Genomic DNA, 18,684 nt, shown 5'->3' with positions numbered 1-18,684 from the left:
ATGACGGCGCCTGACTTTGAGAGTCGTGATGATATTATTGAGGAACGTCTTATCAGAATAATTTTCCTTTGTACAACATCGAATTGAACCATAGACAAACTTGGATTTGCGATCCTAGGTATCTAATCTCCTGATCCTGCAGAGAAGAAAAAGAGTGTGGGCGGATTAGTACGAGTGGAGAGAACTTTGAATCAAACAACGACCTTAATGGCCATTTCCCTCTTTCCCTTTTCCACCCCCATGTTCACTTCGGCGAGAGACCTGATATGCATCTTGTCATATGTCAAGTCACCATGGTCATAAGTTTGAATGATTGTATCACAGAAGTTCAGTATAAGTCACAACCAACCGTAGAGAAAGATGGTCTCTGAAGACTTTCCCTATAATTGTTATCTATGTGTTGAATCTGCTCATATTTATATGCCGTTCTTTTTTTCGGCCAATCAATATATCCATGTGTCGTGTTGGATACTTCTAATGTAGTACGAAACAACAGATAAACTAAATAACCTCTATATGGTTCAATATCATGTGTAAGCTAGATTGACAAGAGTGCTTTATTACCATGTCCATACCTTCAGATTTCGACCCAGCACTTAAATCAGTAACGTCTCAACATATATGACTGCTCACTTGCATTCACGTATGTACAGTATGTGACAAACGGTTACATGGATAATCTAACCATCAACACCAGGAGCAGAACAGCCGCTGCTACCCCATTTTTGAGTCACAGAAACTGGAGAATGGGTGGACCGCATATTCTTCAGTAGCTGGGAATCGTCATAATCCGGAGGAGATGGAGCAAGGACACCTTCACCCTTATCCACATCAACAAATATGTCCGCAGCATTCTCATTGCACGCGATCGCCTTCAGTTCCTCCAAAACCTCATCCATGGGAGGCCTCATTTCCTTGTCCAGTTGCAAGCACAGGAAAGCTAACTCGGCCACCGAAGTTGTCATCCTATTGATTTCTCTATCTGACTCAAATCCTAGATTTGGGTCGATCAATTCGCTAAACGCGCATTTCTGAATCTTGTTAATAGCAAAGTTGGCCAAATTAATCTCGTGCCTTTCTCTGCTTTTGTCGACAGCTGGCTTGGATGATACAAGCTCGACCAGAACAACTCCGAAGCTATAGACATCACTCTTCTCCGTGAGGCGGTAGCACTGATGGTACTCGGGGTCCACATAACCTGGAGTCCCTTGAGGAGCTGTTGAGATATGAGAGACATCATCGGGGAAAAGCCTCGAAATCCCAAAATCTGCAACTTTAACCCCAAAATTCTTGTCGAGGAGGAGGTTATTTGTTTTCACATCACGGTGGACAATGTCAGAAGCATGGAGGTAAGCCAACGCAGTAGCAGTCTCTATGGCTATGTCCATACGGATTTTCCAAGGCAATGTAGTAGAAGAGTTTGCTCGCTGGCCATGGATATGATCAGCAACAGTTCCATTGGAGATGTACTCATAGACAAGTAGAAGCTCACGGCTGTGGCGAGAAGTGCAACCATACAGAGACACAAGGTTTTTGTGTTGCAAACGGGTTAGGATCTCAACCTCATTCATGAACTGCTTTACCATCCGGTAGCTGCGCTCGTATAGGCGCTTCACTGCTACCTCCCGTCCATCTCGAAGTTTTCCTGTTAAGAACAATGTAGAAAACGTCTTTCAGTAGCGAATCCCTTGGAGGAATAGTGAAGGAACATTTTCTCACCGTAGTAAACTGTAAAGTATGGGTTTTACAGGTCAAAAAGTCAAAGGCAAAAAGGAAAAGAAAAGAGAAGAAAAAGCTTGAAAAGTCAAAAAGAATAAAAAGAAGTATTATAAAAGGGAAAAAATGAGACCATCGGGTGAGAGAAGCAAGAGCTCACCGAGAAGAAGAAAGAGAGGAAAGAAAGAAGAAAGAAGGGAGAAAGAAAGGGTTTTTGCACGTGCTCGCCACAGGAGTCTCGCCAAGCCGGAGTTCGTTCGTATCGCCACGCTCGGTAAGTATTCGCGCCCATTGTTCGTTCAATCGGAATATTTTTCGGGGTTAGGGCTTATATTTTGGAGTTATGAGTTATTCGAGCGGCGAAGTCCGATTTTTGAGTCGTTGAGCTGTGAATATATATAGAATTGGTAGTTTAGGGTGCTGCAAGGCTGTGAGATCTTACGGAACTCGATTTGGACTTTCGGTTTGCCGGATATGAATTTTTGAAGTCGAGCGCGTGCAATGAACAGTGCGCGACCAGAGGTTTTTAGGCTGATTTTCGTCCGTTTTTGGCTCGATTTTGGGATGGCCAAGTTGGGGCTTTTGTAATACTCTGAACGGGCTTTCTTTTGACTATAAGTTTGCTAGGATCAGAGTTCGATGGAGAAAGTTATGGCGCGATCAAGTTTCGCGTTCAAGTTTTGCGTTGCGGACGGTTTGGATAATCGTTTTGGATGAGCAATTTGTGAGCGCCTTTGAGTTGTCCTGTTAGCGTTTAAGCATCGTTTTGCCGTTTTGTAGTTGTCGTAGTATTTTATTTGGTTTTGACGTCGACTCTCGTTTAATTGTTAGGGTTACGAGATTGTCGGTTCGAGTGAGCGTCGTTGTGTGATTTTTGGGGATTCCAGGTGAGTGGTGCTATCTCTTCTTCGGTTTTGTAAAACCCATGCCTTGAAATATATATAGAACTTAAAATAGTATTATTATTGCATAAAAGCTCGGATCGAGCATTTACTACCTGTTGATTATTTGAAATGGCATGGTAAGGCATTTCTGAAAAAGGCTTATATATCGATTATTGTGAAATGGATTATGAAATGATTTGGGAAAACTATTGTGATTTATGAAATGGATTATGCAAAGGTTTTGGAACCACATTATGATTTATGAAATGGTTTGAGAAATGGCGGATGAGCCGTGTTACGAGAAAGTTATTTGTTTGGTTTGTGAAATGTATTCTGGATTGGATTTCTGATATTGGATGATGATTGTTTGATGCTCAGTATCGCTGTGAGCCCAATGAGGGGCTTTGGGGGTATGCATACCGAGTTTAGGATATCCTTCTGGGCCGAGCCATCGGCTTTGTAGGTGGAGACCTTGCCAAGGGGGGAATCTTGGTAGCCTTGTCACAAGGCTTTGTGTCGTGACCATGGTTAGATATTGAGCAATAGATTGGTCGATGGAATGGACCATCGATGTGTGATGTGATATGAGATTAGCCAATGGAATGGACCATCGGCATGTGCTTTTGATGAGATTCATTAATGGAATAGACCATTGATGTGTGATTTGAGATTAGTCAATGGAATGGACCATTGATGTGGTTTTTATAGAGATTGATCAATGGACTTGACCATTGATAGTTTGAATTGTGATGATGGATTTAAACGTATATTTGTGACTTGTATAAAGCTTTGATGAAATAAAATAACTCGTATTTGAATTGATATGTATTTGATATCTTGAGTTTGGTTTCTGAAATTCTGGTATGGCTTTATGTATACATGCATAGTGATTGCTCGATCTGCTTAGAAGAGATACGCACTGCTTACTGAGCTGTGGTTGCTCACCCCTCTCTTTCCCCAATCTTTTCAGATTCCTTGGTTAGTAGCCAATAGAGCGAGAGCGATGTCGTTGGGACTTTTTGGGAGTCGGATTCCTTATGGTTTGAGGCTGCGTCCTTCGGGTGGAAGGACGGCCGTGTCATCCTTCATCTTGGTAGGTTTTGGGGTGTGACATAAACAGTTCCAAAACCTCCATCTCCAAGTTCATTGGAAGCAGAGAAGTTATTTGTGGCTTCTTCAAGTTCGGTACTGTTGAAAATGGGGACTTCAAAATAGACATTGCTCTCTTCCATGTCTGAATTGGAGTGAGGATATGAGGTGCTGTTTCTCAAATGGAACTTCAAAGAAGCATTCTTCCTCTTCAAGTGGATCATATAGGACAACATGATGATGGTCAAGCTTCCGATTCCAATACCTGATGCACCAGGAGATAATTAACCCGTGTCCTATACAGGAAAATGGTTTTAACTTTTGTGCTGTTTCCTAGGACATATGGATTATGCTGGCTGGAAGCATGGACAGATAGTTGAACTCTTAAGACGAGGTAAGAAGATTTTGCTACAGCCGACTTTGATTTGATCAGCATTGTCAGATTGGTTTTGCAGTAAAAACCAGAAAGGATACTCCTGCAATAAGGTGATCCCGTTTTTGTTGTTTTATCATGTCAAGCTGGGAGCAGATTGTCCTTGTTATACTTTGATTTGTTCAGGTCAGCGGAGGCAATGTGATAGCAGACAAGAAACTAAGAAAAAGAAAATCACCTAGTCCTATCTTCCACCACGGACACCTTTTTCCTGCATCAAAGTTGAGAAAGCAGATTGGTCAATTGAGAGAAGGGATGCCAAATAGCCTCCATAGAGTTCATAAATCAACTTTACATACTCGGACGAATAGAGAATAATAAAAGGGAGAATAGCCGTACCTACATCCGAATCCTATTTAATCTAAAATGGATACACAACCTATCCCAACGTGAACGGCAGAGCAAGTTCCAAATATAAAGTGGGGTGACTTATGTTTGCCATTCATAATAAGGTGTGTCAACTACTTGTGCATTTTATTGGCAAACAAGAGTCCTATATATCCATCTTCCTGAAATGAGAAGTCAGTTTAATTGTCATAAGATCTCTATTCTAAAGGTTCTGCAAAATTATTCATGAGGTTGCACAAATGCAAAATGATAACTTAACATAGAAAGAAAACATGTATACCAATTGTGTATTATCCCGCCCATGGAAAGCCGAAATGGGAAGCGGAAACTGACAGGTTAAATGTGAGAAATACACATAGAGCTATGGCGTGGGATTTCTGTACTTAAGTGCAGTTGTATCCGTTCTCTCAAGTCATACTGTTAGGAAAGATGCCTATAATATTTTGAGGATGTCAAAACATTTTAAGTATACTAACATGTGCAACTGAGTGTGCAGAAGATACTAGTAGATTCATATGAAGATGGTGTTAGCAATAGGACGTCTGAGAGTGTAGAACGACTTTTGCTCTAAAAGATGAACGAGCTATTGGACATGAGATATGTTGATAACTGGATGGACAATGCAAATGGCGAACAAGTTATTAGATGAAGAATATCTCGATGTTCGAAAGGACCTTGTGGATGGTGAATAAATTAGTGATCGTCATAAAGGATTGGATGGACCAATAGAAGATGAACAAACCAAATGACATGAAGACATCAATAAGCTTGGTTGGACCTTGTGAACCTTGAACAAACTAGAGTGCGCGGGGTCATTGAAGAGTTTTGATAGACCTAATAAAAAGTTAATAGTTTATAGAACATAAGGACGTCAGTATCTTGAAAGTGCCGAAATATTGTAAGCAAACAAGTTTGGGTATGTAGGAGCTTGGATGGACCTGACTGCATAAGGTTTTCTCGCTATTAGATGGAGCATTGGTTCTACTACTAGCCTCTACAATCATGAAGGGAAGATGTAGATTCTTTATCAATGTAATTTGAATTCAAGTTGGTGTTATACAAATGATCTAGGTATTGGAATCCACAAAAATCGGACTAGAGAAGATCACAACAATTTACCATATTTGTGCAGGCAACAGAGAATGACAGGCTGTTGTAGAAGCAGAGCGGACTACTTTGGGAAACTCTCTTTATGGAGCTGCAGAGTGAGTTCAGCGGCTATATATGACAGAATCAACGACTACTCGTAGGATTTGAATTTAAAATGGTCATATGAGATCATGGCTATAAATTCAACCCAAGTAGTAGAGTTAGGGGGAAACGAATAAGAGTTTATGCTCTGAGTGTCCATTTTCTTCTTGTTCTTGTGTGTAGAAGTTGTGTAAATCTAATTGTATTTTTCTGTAGAAGTTTGAGCATCTGTAATTAGATAATAGGTTGTGAAGTGTAGTGAAGATCGTTTGTATTTGTAGAAGCAGAGCTACAAGTAAAAGAAACATCTTCAGATGCTATAACATTTCAAGGATTACATAGTGAATTCCAGCCTTGATTTGGGTTGTTAGAGTTGGGAGATTGGAGTAGGCCAGCTGAATAGGCCAAGTGGATAGGCCGAGCGGATATGATATGATTAATAAAGCTCGGCGTGCATCTCCCCCCCAACAGTTATGAAATTTGTATCACCCTAATAACCAGATTCTGTTCAGGGAAGAGAATAATTTATGATGAACTTATTCCATCAATCGTTAAATCCTAATTCTAAAAACCTTACCACTGCCACTATTGCAGTCCTTGGGATGACTGAATCCATGTGGGCAATAGCACAGAAAGTCTCCGTCTCGTAATCGTCTACATCGGCCTCCACTTTCTTGACAACCAGTACAACTCTTGTCAGTTAATAAATTCCATTTTAACCGGAACCCGTTCTCCAACAACTTCTTGTAGTCGACATCTTTGATAGTTTGATTAGAGAACCCTTTCCTTAGTTGTACTGGTACCATTGAGAATGACCGGCAGTATCCACTTGGGTTATAGAAGGTGCTATTAGTAACTAACGCAACAGAGGAGTTGTATGTGGCGTTAGAAGCACAACTCACGGGGGATGTTGGCAAGGGATAAGAAGTGTCGGTGCAATTAACCAAGAACAAGAGTATAGGCTGAAAAAAACTGTAGTTTAGGAAGATGTTCATGGGAGGGAAAGTGAAGGGACGAGGAAGAAAGCAAGAATTATCCCCTTGGCTTACTAAATCGATGGAACTCTCATTGTAGGAGATGCTTTTAACCGAGTAGGGACCATACATAGTTTTTGTTCCATTACAAGTGATCTCAAATCCAGGGTAACCGCATAATTCTTTTCCTCCTCCAAAAATATAAAAGGGATAGCTTATCTTCAGAGGGTCGCCCTCGCCCCTACAACCGTGGGGTTTGCACACTTCATATGACACTTCATTTGACGACCACGCAACAGGATCTTCTAAGATGGAAATGAAGAAGATGCAGAATGCCGTGCAAACTAAGCCTCGTGTGTAAAAGAAGCGTAGACCCATCCCTGGATTTCGATATGTTCTTAGTCCGGAACATACGAAGTTTCCTTCTTTTTTTGTTTGGATATCAATGCTCTAGAATGGAATGGAACGGCATGAAGAAGAAGAAGAAAAAGAAGAAGGAGAAGAAGTTGTTTGATTCCTCAGGTGAAAGTGAAAAGAAGGCCCTTGTTATTGGCAATTCCTTCTGCTGGTCTTGTGAGATCAGCTCTGCTTAAACACGGCAGTTGACTTGGAAAGAGGACGGGAAGACTAGAACAAGAGACTTTTGAGAAGAGGCAGGTCGAGACAGAGACACCCAAGGGAGCAATGTCATCCATCACTTTACCTCTTTGATGATGATCGGTCGGGGAAATGTGAACACGTGCAATTAGTGAACTTGCAGCACAAATCTTGCCCCGATTGACAAGTTATTCCAAGTGTTGACTCCTATTTTCATATATCTCCTCAAGTTGGATCCTTTAAAAGAGGATAAGTAAATAAAAAACCGAATATTTTAACCCTTGTTTTCCTTATTAAGATCAAACCAAATAAGCAAGATTAGAAAAATAAGTTCAAGAAAAGCAAAATCAGTGGGTCTTTTACAATTAGGTGTCTCTGTTGGAAAATTAATTTCAAAGATGCAGCAGGAGGAGTTGGTTCCAGGAACTAGTGGTAAATTCCAAGCACAATGAGCACGAACAACAACAGATGTTGACTTACCCAAGAAAGTTTCTCGCAAGGGTTTTGTTGACACCTAAGTTTTAGTCGACAATTCAAGTATTAATTCTTGTAAAAGTACAAAAATAAAAAAGGACAAGATAATAAAAAAAAAAATCAATCACAAAAATGAGGAAATACATAACAAAATGAAAAAGAGACAAAAAGTGATAAAAAAAAAGAAAGGGAGGTTTTCTTTTTCAGTAGGGGCTCTCGAACCTTTTGAATAAACCTTAGCCCATAAAAACATATGGGAATTCGATTTGTGCTATTCATTGATTTGGTTCAGCACTTGGGGTTATTAATTCCAAGCCTATGAAACCTAAGGCAAGGTGTTCTGCCCATCATTCTCAGTCGAGGCGGATTCGCCTATCAATTGGGCCCTAGAAGTCTCAGTGTACGAGGGAACCCATAAGAAAATGTTTAAAGGAAATGAAGCCCATGATAAAGCCGAGTGTGGAATTCATTTTGTTGGCCCAATCAAGTAGAAAAGGGGAGAGCCCATCCCTCTTTTTTCTCTCTCTCTCCTTCTCTTTTGAAGGACGCAAGCCGTAAATCTGTCAAAAATGAGTCATACACCGTTATCTAACTCATATTTGATGACTAAGTTATTGCGTGAATTAGTTGTATTCAATAAATATATCACTGTGGGTCGCGACGGCGAGGCTCGGTCTCGCCAGATCCGGGCGAGGCCGAGCCTCGCCGTGGGTCGCGACGGCGAGGTCGGCCTCGCCAAATCGGCGAGGCCGAGCCTCGACGTCGCGACCCACGGCGAGGCTCGGCCGCCGTGGGTCGCGACGGCGAGCCGCCTCGCCTGTGCGGCGAGGGTCCAAGCACTTGCCCTCGCCGGCAGGGGGACTCTCGCCTCCGCCGGCCGGCGAGGGCCGTGACGCCCTCGCCGGGCTGGGCTATGGCCTGCCGCGGCGACCGGCCATAGCCTGGATAAAAAGAAAATAAAAATTAAATAATTTAAAATATTATTAAAATATTATTAATAAAAAGAAATTTGTGTATAGTTACCAAACGCATTTCTGTTCTTTTCTATTCCAGGAATATAAATTTTGGACAGTTTACCAAACGCCTTCAAATGCACAGAAAATGTTTCCGGGCACAAAATAAAAAAAAATCATTTCTGTTAGGAAATAGTTCCCGGGCACAGGTTGTCATGCGCACCCTAAGTTATCGCGTGAATTAGTTGTGTTCAATAAATATATCATAAATAAGTTAATTATCGGGAAGGTTTTCTTAATGGCCTGAGTCGGTCATCTTCGCCATCACTGATTTCTGCCAGCATCAGGAGTGCTCTGTTCCTTCGCGGTGACGGGGAGCTTCGAGTGGTTTCGACCTCGTTCAAAGATTGTTTTCAGATTCCAATTCTGATCATCCTCATTGCCGCTTGTCTCTGCCTGCTTCCGCTGAGAATTCCCTTCACTACTCTCTTGACGTTATTAGCCTTCGTCGCCCTCGTTTCTCGGCATTCAGTATTTGCACCTTTTCCTCCTCTGCTTCTCCCTGTTCCACGACTGGGAAATTCGCGGAAGTTATCTCGCGTTAATTTCTTCAATATGACTTCCGATCCTCATTGGTGACATTTCTGGAACGTCCTCGCTTGGATTTTCTCATCACTGTTCGGAGCTAGAAATCAAGCTTGATAAAGGTGAGTTCATTATTTGTTACTCTCGGTGATGGTTTTAGAACGAAAACAGAAACTGGGACTTCATATATTGTCGATCTAAAATCTGAAATGATTGAGGCTGATTTGATGATTTAGGTCTCTGTTAGCGCTTCTTGTGATGGGATGAAATGAATGGTTACCGTAAACTCATATTTTAACTAAGAAACTAAGTTGCCCACCATATGTTCGACAAAATGCCAGAACTGAGTCCTTAGTCCGTATAGATTAGTCCTTGATCCCGACCTGTTTCGAGTGTATAATGGTATGTCACACGTGAATGCAACTTTTTGTTGATGGCTAAGCATGATTTTCTACCGCATATTATATCCACCGAGACCAAATTTGAGCAATTTCTTTATGATTGTGTTTGCTCGGTGTTTACACGTCTTCCTGCGCCGTTCAATGATGGTCATCAGCGAGGAGCCACTCAAAAATTGACAGTCCGAGGGTTAATTTTTAAGCTCAATTGTTCCGGTTTGTTCATCACATCCTTTTATCCGATCATGTCCCTGTTTTTGTTCTCTGCGTCTAGCTGTGGCCGACGTATATTGATGACTCTGTAGTGGACGACGGTGGAGGTTTGATAACAAGTATAGGTAGATTAACAGAGATGAATATATGTTCATGCTTTGATGATTTGGTAGACGGATCTTTGATTGTGTTTTGGCTGTTCTCACTACTATGAGGAAGACGATGAGAAAAAAGGAATAGAAAAGAAAAAAAAAGAAGAAAAATGCATATTAACAAGTATGAAAAAAGGAAAAAAAACATAAAAAAAACTCCAAACCATTCTCAATGTAATACATTTACCCGTTTTTTGTGACATCAAAAACCCCAAATTATGGTCACTGTGACATATTTATTCCAAACATTTTCTTTTAACATAAAAAACTTAAAACTTGTACCTATGCAACATATTTACCTTCCATCAAGATTTCGATTGATGATTTTTCAACTAAAATAACGTTTTTATTTTACTTAAATCATGTGGGTGCCATGTCAATACTGTTTGCTTTATAGCGTCCAAGTAGGCAGATTTTCAAATGTTCCCATTAAAGGAACTTTGAAGAAAGTTAAATGTGTCAAGAATGTACAAGTTTGGGATTTTTTGTGCCATAGAAAAAATTTATGATAAATGTGTCATGGTAGGCATAGTTTAGAGTTTTTGGTGATTTTTGTCCTAAAAAAGACTTGGGTAAAAAAAAACTTGGGTGTAACTACAATTGAATCCATAAAAAGGGGGAGATTCCACAAAGAAACACAAGTCATGAAATGAAACAAATAATTATAAAGGGCAGGGAAAGAAAGCAAATGACTATAAGACAAGTTCATGAGTTGTAATAGCAATTGCTCAGTTAGATCATAGGCTGATTGGCCTATAAGCGGCTCTTATATCCATTTGATAAGTCCCTTGAGAAGATAAGAACTACTCTCTGAAAAGTCACAGCAATGTTAGCGGTAAGAAGGCAGTGTTTGAGCCAGTGAGTATGTCAATTGAAGTTTTCAATCCGATACCCTCACATAGAGCTTATTTGGTGTGAAATGCAGTTACGTACGTCTGCTGATATTGTCAAGCAATGCCACTAGCTGATCACATGCTGAAGAGAATGTGCCTAAAGAGAAGAAGAGTATAGTACTATAGTAGCAGTGGAGTAATAACCAGACTAGAGTCTGGCCAAATGCATAGAGAATCCCTTTTGCCTGTGATTAAGACTACTAGCACTAGCCATTAATCTATATCCAGTTAGGCCATTGTCTTATATTTGTGTCCCTTGCATGGATGTTTGGGGGTTCAATTTGTGCCAAAAATCTAAGGGCTGTTAAGAGAAAGCCAAAAGTTTTGTTCCGTTTTGGATAGGACTCGTGTCCTCCTATCCAAGCCTGCCCTACCAATAGAGAACCAATTGTATCTGCGTCCTCACTGGGCTGCACATGACTTTATGCATGGTCTATCCGAATGGCTCACAGGACGACAATCGCTAGAAGAGAATACGGAAAATTCTTGAAGATGTCTCATTGAGGATATTTGCAAGGAAAGGTTGCGGTTGCGGCTAGTGGCATTTTGATCTAATGATTGCATTGAAACTATTAGCGATGAGTATTCTCCTTTCTAGGTACTCAATTCCTGCGAAAACCCCAAAATTACATGGGCAAGTTAAAATTGAGATTATCAATTAACCGGAGAGAACAATATTGTTCCCTTCAAGTAAAGGATTCTAACCAATTGAAATGAATTGACGGATAAGTCACCCTTATTGCCACTCTCCAAGTTTCCCCTCCAAAAATTTTCTCCAGCCTGTTTCAATTAAGGGGTTAATGGAAAGAACATTCAGTTCTACCTACTATTGGACCGTCTATTCATTAGTATCTTTATTTTGATTACCACTCGTATTTGGTTTGGTATTATGACCGCGCTTGACTTTGAGAGTCGTGATGATATTATTGAGGAACGTCTTATCAGAATAATTTTCCTTTGTACAACATCGAATTGAACCATAGACAAACTTGGATTTGCGATCCTAGGTATCTAATCTCCTGATCCTGCAGAGAAGAAAAAGAGTGTGGGCGGATTAGTACGAGTGGAGAGAACTTTGAATCAAACAACGACCTTAATGGCCATTTCCCTCTTTCCCTTTTCCACCCCCATGTTCACATGTTCACTTCGGCGAGAGACCTGATATGCATCTTGTCATATGTCAAGTCACCATGGTCATAAGTTTGAATGATTGTATCACAGAAGTTCAGTATAAGTCACAACCAACCATAGAGAAAGATGGTCTCTGAAGCCTTTCCCTATAATTGTTATCTATGTGTTGAATCTGCTCATATTTATATGCCGTTCTTTTTTTCGGCCAACCGATATATCCATGTGTCGTGTTGGATACTTCTAATGTAGTACCAAACAACAGTTAAACTAAATAACCTCTATATGGTTCAATATCATGTGTAAGCTAGATTGACAAAAGTGCTATATTACCATGTCCATACCTTCAGATTTCGACCCAGCGCTTAAATCAGTAACGTCTCAACATATATGACTGCTCACTTGCATTCACGTATGTACAGTATGTGACAAACGGCTACATGGATAATCTAACCATCAACACCAGGAGCAGAACTGCCGCTGCTACCCCATTTTTGAGTCACAGAAACTGGAGAATGGGTCGACCGCATATACTTCAGTAGCTGGGAATCATCATAATCCGGAGGAGATGGAGCAAGGACACCTTCACCCTTATCCGCATCAACAAATATGTCCGCAGCATTATCGTCGCACGCGATCGCCTTCAGTTCCTCCAAAACCTCATCCATGGGAGGCCTCATTTCCTTGTCCAGTTGCAAGCACAGGAAAGCTAACTCGGCCACCGAAGTTGTCATCCTATTGATTTCGCTATCTGACTCAAATCCTAGATTTGGGTCGATCAATTCGCCAAACGCGCATTTCTGAATCTTGTTAATAGCAAAGTTGGCCAAATTAATCTCGTGCCTTTCTCTGCTTTTGTCGACAGCTGGCTTGGATGATACAAGCTCGACCAGAACAACTCCGAAGCTATAGATGTCACTCTTCTCCGTGAGCTGGTAGCACTGATGGTACTCGGGGTCCACATAACCTGGAGTCCCTTGAGGAGCTGTTGAGATATGAGAGACATCATCGGGGAAAAGCCTCGAAAGCCCAAAATCTGCAACTTTAACCCCAAAATTCTTGTCGAGGAGGAGGTTATTTGTTTTCACATCACGGTGGACAATGTCAGAAGCATGGAGGTAAGCCAACGCAGTAGCAGTCTCTATGGCTATGTCCATACGGATTTTCCAAGGCAATGTACTAGAAGAGTTTGCTCGCTGGCCATGGATATGATCAGCAACAGTTCCATTGGAGATGTACTCATAGACAAGTAGAAGCTCACGGCTGTGGCGAGAAGTGCAACCGTACAGAGACACAAGGTTTTTGTGTTGCAAACGGGTTAGGATCTCTACCTCATTCATGAACTGCTTTACCCTCCGGTAGCTGTGCTCGTATAGGCGCTTCACTGCTACATCCCGTCCATCTCGAAGTTTTCATGTTAAGAATATTGTAGAAAATGTCTTTCAGTTGAGGATCCCTTGGAGGAATAATGAAGGAACATTTTCTCACCGTAGTAAACAGTTCCAAAACCTCCATCTCCAAGTTCATTGGAAGCAGAGAAGTTATTTGTGGCTTCTTCAAGTTCGGCACTGGTGAAAATGGGGACTTCAAAGTAGACACTGCTCTCTTCCATGTCTGAATGCGAATGAGGATATGGGGTGCTATTTCTCAAGTGGAACTTCAAAGAAGCATTCTTCCTTTTTAAGTGGATCATATAAGAGAACAGGACAATGGCCAAGCTTCCGATTCCAATACCTGATGCACGAACAGATAATTAACCCTTTTTATAGGATAATTCTTTTTGTGCTGTTTCCTAGAACGTACGGTTTATGTTGGCTGGAAGCATGGACAGATGGTCAAGCTTTTAGGACAAAGTAAGAAGATTTGGGTCCAGCCGACTTTGATTTGATCAGCATTGTGAAAATGGTTTGCAGTAAAAACCAGAAAGGATACTTCAGCAACAAGGTGATCTTGTTTTTGTTGTTTTATCGTGTCAAACTGGGAGTAGATTGTCCTAGTTATGCTTTGGTTTGTTCAGGTAGGCGGAGGCAATGTGATAGCAGACGAGAAACTAAGAAAAGGAAATTACCTGGTCCTATCTTCCACCACAAACGTCTATTTCCTGCATCAAAGTTGAAAAAGCAGATTGGTCAATAGAGGGAAAGGATGGCAAGATAGCATCTAGCTCATAAATCAGCTTACATACACAGACGATTAGAGAATAATAGGAGGGAGAATAGCCACAGCCAGTACTTTGATCCGAATCGTATTTGATCTAAAATCAATGCACAACCTACCCCAACGTGCATGGCAGAGCTACTTCCAAATACCAAGTGGAGTAACTTATATTTGCCATTCATAAAGAGGTGTGTCAACTACTTGTGCATTTTATTGGCAAACAAGAGTCCTATATATTCATCTTCCTGAAATGAGAAGTCAGTTAAATTGTCATAAGATCTCTATTCTAAAGGTTCTGCAAATTATTCATGAGGTTGCACAAAAGCAAAATGATAACTTAGCATGGAAAGAAAACATGTATAACAATTGTGTACTATCCTACTGAAGGAACGCCAAGATGGAAATGTAAACTGATAGAGTGAATGTGAGAAATGCAAATAGAGCTATGGTGTGGGATTTCTATAGTTAAGTGCAATTGTATCCGTTCTCTCAACTAATACTGTTTGGAAAGATGCCTACAATATTTTTAGGATGACAAAACATTTTAAGTGTACTAACATGTGCAATTGAGTGTGAAGAAGATATTAGTAAATTCATATGAAGATGGTGTTAGCAATTGGACATCGAAGAGTGTAGAACGACTTTTGCTCTAGGCGATGAACAAGCTATTGGACGTGAGCTATGTTGATAACTAGATGGACATTGCAAACGGCGAACAATTTATTAGACAAGGAATATGTCGATGTTCGAAACGACCTTGTGGATGGTGAACAAACTAGAGGACGTGTGATTGGCAAAAAGGTTTGGATGGACTAATAGAAGACGAACAAACCAAACGACATGAAGACGTCAATAAGCTCGGTTGGACCTTGCGAGCCTTGAACAAACTAGAGGGCATGTGGTCGTTGAAGAGTTTCGATAGACCAAATAAAAAGTGTATAGTCTATAGAACACAAGGACGTTAGTATGCTTGAAGGTGCCTAAATGTTGTAGGCAAACAAGCCTAGGTATGTAGAAGCTTAAATGGACCTGATTGTAGAAGGTGTTCTTGCTATGGACAGAGTATTGGTTCTACTAAGAGCCACTACAATCATGAAGGGAAGATGCGGACTCTTTATCAGTGTTATTTGAATTCAAATTGGTGTTATACAACTTATCTTAAGTATTGGAATCCACAAAAAGTGGACTAAAGAAGATTAAAACAATTTATCATATTTGTGCAGGCAACAGAGGATGACAGGCTGTTGTAGAAGCAGAACTGACTACTTCGGTAAACTCTCTATGGAGCTACAGAGTAAGTACAGTGGCTATAGATGACAGAATCAACAACTACTTGTAGGATTTGAATTCAAAACGGTCATTTGAGATCTCATGACTAAAAATTTAACCCAATGAAGTAGTAGAGTTAAGGGGAAACGAACAAGTGTCGATGCTCTGAGTGTTCATCTTCTTGCTGTTCTTGTGTGTAGAAGCTGTGTAAATCTAGTTGTATTTTTCTATAGAAGTCTAAGCATCTGTAATTAGAGAATAGAGTGTGAAGTTTAGCGAAGCTTGCTTGTATTTGTAGAAGCAGAGCTACAAGTAAAAGAAACATTTTCAAACGCTATAACATTTCAAAGATTACATAGTGAATTTCAACCTTGATTTGGGCTGTTAGAGTTGGGAGAATGGAGCAAGCCAGCTAAATAGGCCAAGTGGATAAGCTGAAGGGAGATGATATAATTAATAAAGCTCGGCGCGCATCTTCTTCCTAACAGTTATAAAATTTGTATCATCCTAATAACCACATTCTCTTCAGAGAAGAGAATAAATAATGACGAACTTATTGCATGATCCGTTTACTGGTAATTATAAAAACCTTACCGCCGCCACTGTTGCAGTCCCTGGGATTATTGGTTCCATGTGGGCAATAGCACAGAAAGTCTGTGTCTCGTGATCGTCCACATCGGCCTCCACTTTCTCGACAACCAGTACAAATCTTGTTAGTTAATATATCCCATTTTAACTGGAAGCCATTCCCCAACAACTCCTTGTAGTTGACATCTTTGATAGTTTGATTAGAGAACCCTTCCTTCAGTTGTACTGGTACCGCTGACACTGACAGGCAGGAATTATTTTGGCGATAGAAGGTGCTATTTGGAGGTTTTAATGCAACAGAGATGTTGTATGTGGCGTTAGAAGTACAACTCACGGGGGATGTTGGGAAGGGAAAAGAAGAAGGGTTGGTGCAGTTATAGAAGAACAAGAGTTTAGGATGAAGAGAAAAACTGTTGTTTAGGAAGATGTTTATGGGAACGAAAATGAAGGGACGAGGAGCAAAGCAAGAAGTATCCCTTTGCCTTACTAATTCGATGGAACTCTCCTCGTAAGAGATGCTTTTAACTGTGTAGGTAGCATACGTAGCTTTTGTTCCTTCACAAGTGATCTCAAATCCACGGTAACCGCATAATTCACGTCCTTCTCCAGGAATATAAAAGGGATAGCTTATGTTCAGACAGTTGCCTTTACAACTGCGGGTTTTGCACACTTCATATGACACTTCATCCAACGACGACTGGACAGAATCTTCTAAGATGGCAATGAAAAAGATGCAGAACGCTGTGCAAACTAAGCCTCGTGTGTAAATGCAGCGTAGACCCATATCTGGATTTCGATATGGTTTTAGTCTGAAGCATACGAAGTTTCTTTTCTTTTTGGATATCAATGCTCTAGAATGGAATGGAACGGCATGAAGAAGAAGAAGAAAAAGAAGGAGGAGAAGAAGTTGTCTGATTCCTCACGTGAAAGTGAAAAGAAAACCCTTGTTATTGGTAATTCCTTCTGCTGGTCTTGTGAGATCAGCTGCTTAAACACGGCAGTTGACTTGGAAAGAGGACGGGAAGACTAGCACAAGAGACTTTTAAGAAGAGCCAGGTCGAGACAGAGACACCCAAGGGAGCGATGTCATCCATCACTTTACCTCTTTGATGATGATAGGTCGGCGAAATGTGAAGACCTGCCATTAGTGAACTCGCACAAATCTTGCCCCGATTGACGAGTTATTGCAAGAGTTGACTCCTATTTTCATATATCCCCTCAAGTTGGATCCTTCACAAGATGATGATGAAAAAAAAAACATAAAAATCCAGGAACTTTTATCCCCTGTTATGCTTATTAAAATGAAACTAAATAAGCTAGATTAGGGAAATAAGTACAAGAAAAAAAATCAGTGGGTCTTTGACAATTAGAGGTCTCTGTTCGAAAATTAATTTTAAAGAAGCAGCAGCAGCAGGAGTTAGTTCCAAGAAAAAGTGGGAAATTCCATAAAAGTAAATACCAAGCACAATGAGCATGAACAACAAAAATTGTTGGCCTACCTGAGAAAGTTTCATAAGAGGGTTTTGTTGATACTTAAATTTTAGTCGACAATTCAAGTATTCATTATTCTAAAAGTACAAAAATAAAAATAGAAAAATAATAATAAAAATAAATCAATCAAAAAAATAATTAAATACATAACAAATACAAAAGTGATGACCAAAAAAAGAAAAAAGAAAAAAAAAGCGATAAAAGGAGGTTTTCTTTTTCACTACGGGCTCTAAACTGTTTGAATAAACCTTAGCCCATGAAAACATTTGGATTCGATTTTTGCTATTCATTTAGAGGGAAAAATTACAAAAAAAATCATAAATATATTGCACTTTTTTTAATTCAGTCTTAAACCTTTTAAATGTATCGATTGAGTCCTAAATCTTTTTACAATTTATCAATTGAGTCTATCCCGCCAGTTTAACTAAAAATCGCTGACGTGATATCGGCGCTCACGCGGAAATTTTTATTATTAATTTTTAAATATTTTTTTTCGATTTTTTTAATTATTATTATTATTTTTAAAGCCCGATAGAAAAGAGATGAGGGAAGGTTTTCTTAACGGCCTGATCCGTCGGTCATCTTCGCCATCACCGATTTCTGCGAGCATCAGAAGTGCTCCGCTCCTTTGCCGTGATTGAGAGCTTCGAGCGGTTTCAACTTTCGACCTCCTTCGGAGATGACGCTGACTGCTAACGCTGAGAATTCCCCACACTACTCTCCTGACGTATTATCCTTCGTCGCCCTCGTTTCTTGGCATTCCGTATTTGTACCTTTTCCTGCTCTGCTTCTCCCTGTTCCACGACCGGGAAATCCGCGGAAGTTATCTCGCGTTTAATCCTTCAATATAACTTCCGACCCTCATTGGTGAAATTTCCGGAACGTCCTTGCTTGGATTTTCTCATCACTGTTCGGAGCTAGAAATCAAGCTTGATAAAGGTGAGTTCATTATTTGTTACTCTCGGTGATAGTTTTAGAATGAAAACAGAGACTGAGACTTCATACATTGTCAATCTAAAATCTGAAATGATCGAGGCCGAGTTGATGATTTAGGTCTCTTTTAGCGCTTATTGCGATGGAATGAAATGAATCGTTACCATAAACTCATGTTTAAACTAAGAAACTAAGTTGCCCACCATATGTTCGACAAA

At 40.3% G+C, this 18,684-nt stretch overlaps 2 protein-coding genes across 3 annotated transcripts in view; both read right to left on the bottom strand.

Moving 5' to 3' along the window:
• LOC115689797 (LEAF RUST 10 DISEASE-RESISTANCE LOCUS RECEPTOR-LIKE PROTEIN KINASE-like 1.2) overlaps positions 1–18,684 on the bottom strand; it is a 96,310-nt gene that overhangs the window by 13,909 nt on the left and 63,717 nt on the right. The gene's annotated exons all lie outside the window — the stretch shown is intronic.
• Positions 498–16,930, bottom strand: LOC130137580 (LEAF RUST 10 DISEASE-RESISTANCE LOCUS RECEPTOR-LIKE PROTEIN KINASE-like 1.2). Of its 2 annotated transcripts, none has more exons than XM_056309195.1 (4): positions 16,049–16,930; positions 14,097–14,129; positions 13,517–13,642; positions 498–1,645 (listed from the first exon to the last, which is right to left on the bottom strand). In XM_056309195.1, exons 1-4 carry the CDS (start codon positions 16,824–16,826, stop codon positions 681–683), a joined length of 1,902 nt encoding a protein of 633 aa, XP_056165170.1. In that variant the 5' UTR covers positions 16,827–16,930; the 3' UTR covers positions 498–680. The 2 variants fall into 2 exon arrangements, with proteins under 2 accessions (XP_056165170.1, XP_056165169.1); XM_056309194.1 differs by having other exon boundaries at positions 13,517–13,762; positions 16,049–16,928.

The sequence above is a fragment of the Syzygium oleosum genome, unplaced genomic scaffold, assembly GCF_021117445.2.
Source record: "Syzygium oleosum isolate NSW1041296 unplaced genomic scaffold, Sole_v2.1 Sole_v2.03, whole genome shotgun sequence".
NCBI classification, from domain to species: Eukaryota; Viridiplantae; Streptophyta; class Magnoliopsida; order Myrtales; family Myrtaceae; genus Syzygium; species Syzygium oleosum.
Note: the sequence above shows the minus strand (reverse complement) of the source record. Positions and strands in the feature narration are given on the sequence as shown.

What these genes read in the sequence shown, in the direction of transcription:
- LOC130137580 (XM_056309194.1), bottom strand. Translation starts at nt 16,826, where the DNA reads ATGGGTCTACGCTGCATTTACACACGAGGCTTAGTTTGCACAGCGTTC. An exon ending in GGACTGCAACAGTGGCGGCG is followed by an intron (nt 14,130 to 16,048) that starts GTAAGGTTTTTA and finishes ACTTTGATGCAG; the next exon opens with GAAATAGACGTTTGTGGTGG. An exon ending in TTTTGGAACTGTTTACTACG is followed by an intron (nt 1,646 to 13,516) that starts GTGAGAAAATGT and finishes TGTTCTTAACAG; the next exon opens with GAAAACTTCGAGATGGACGG.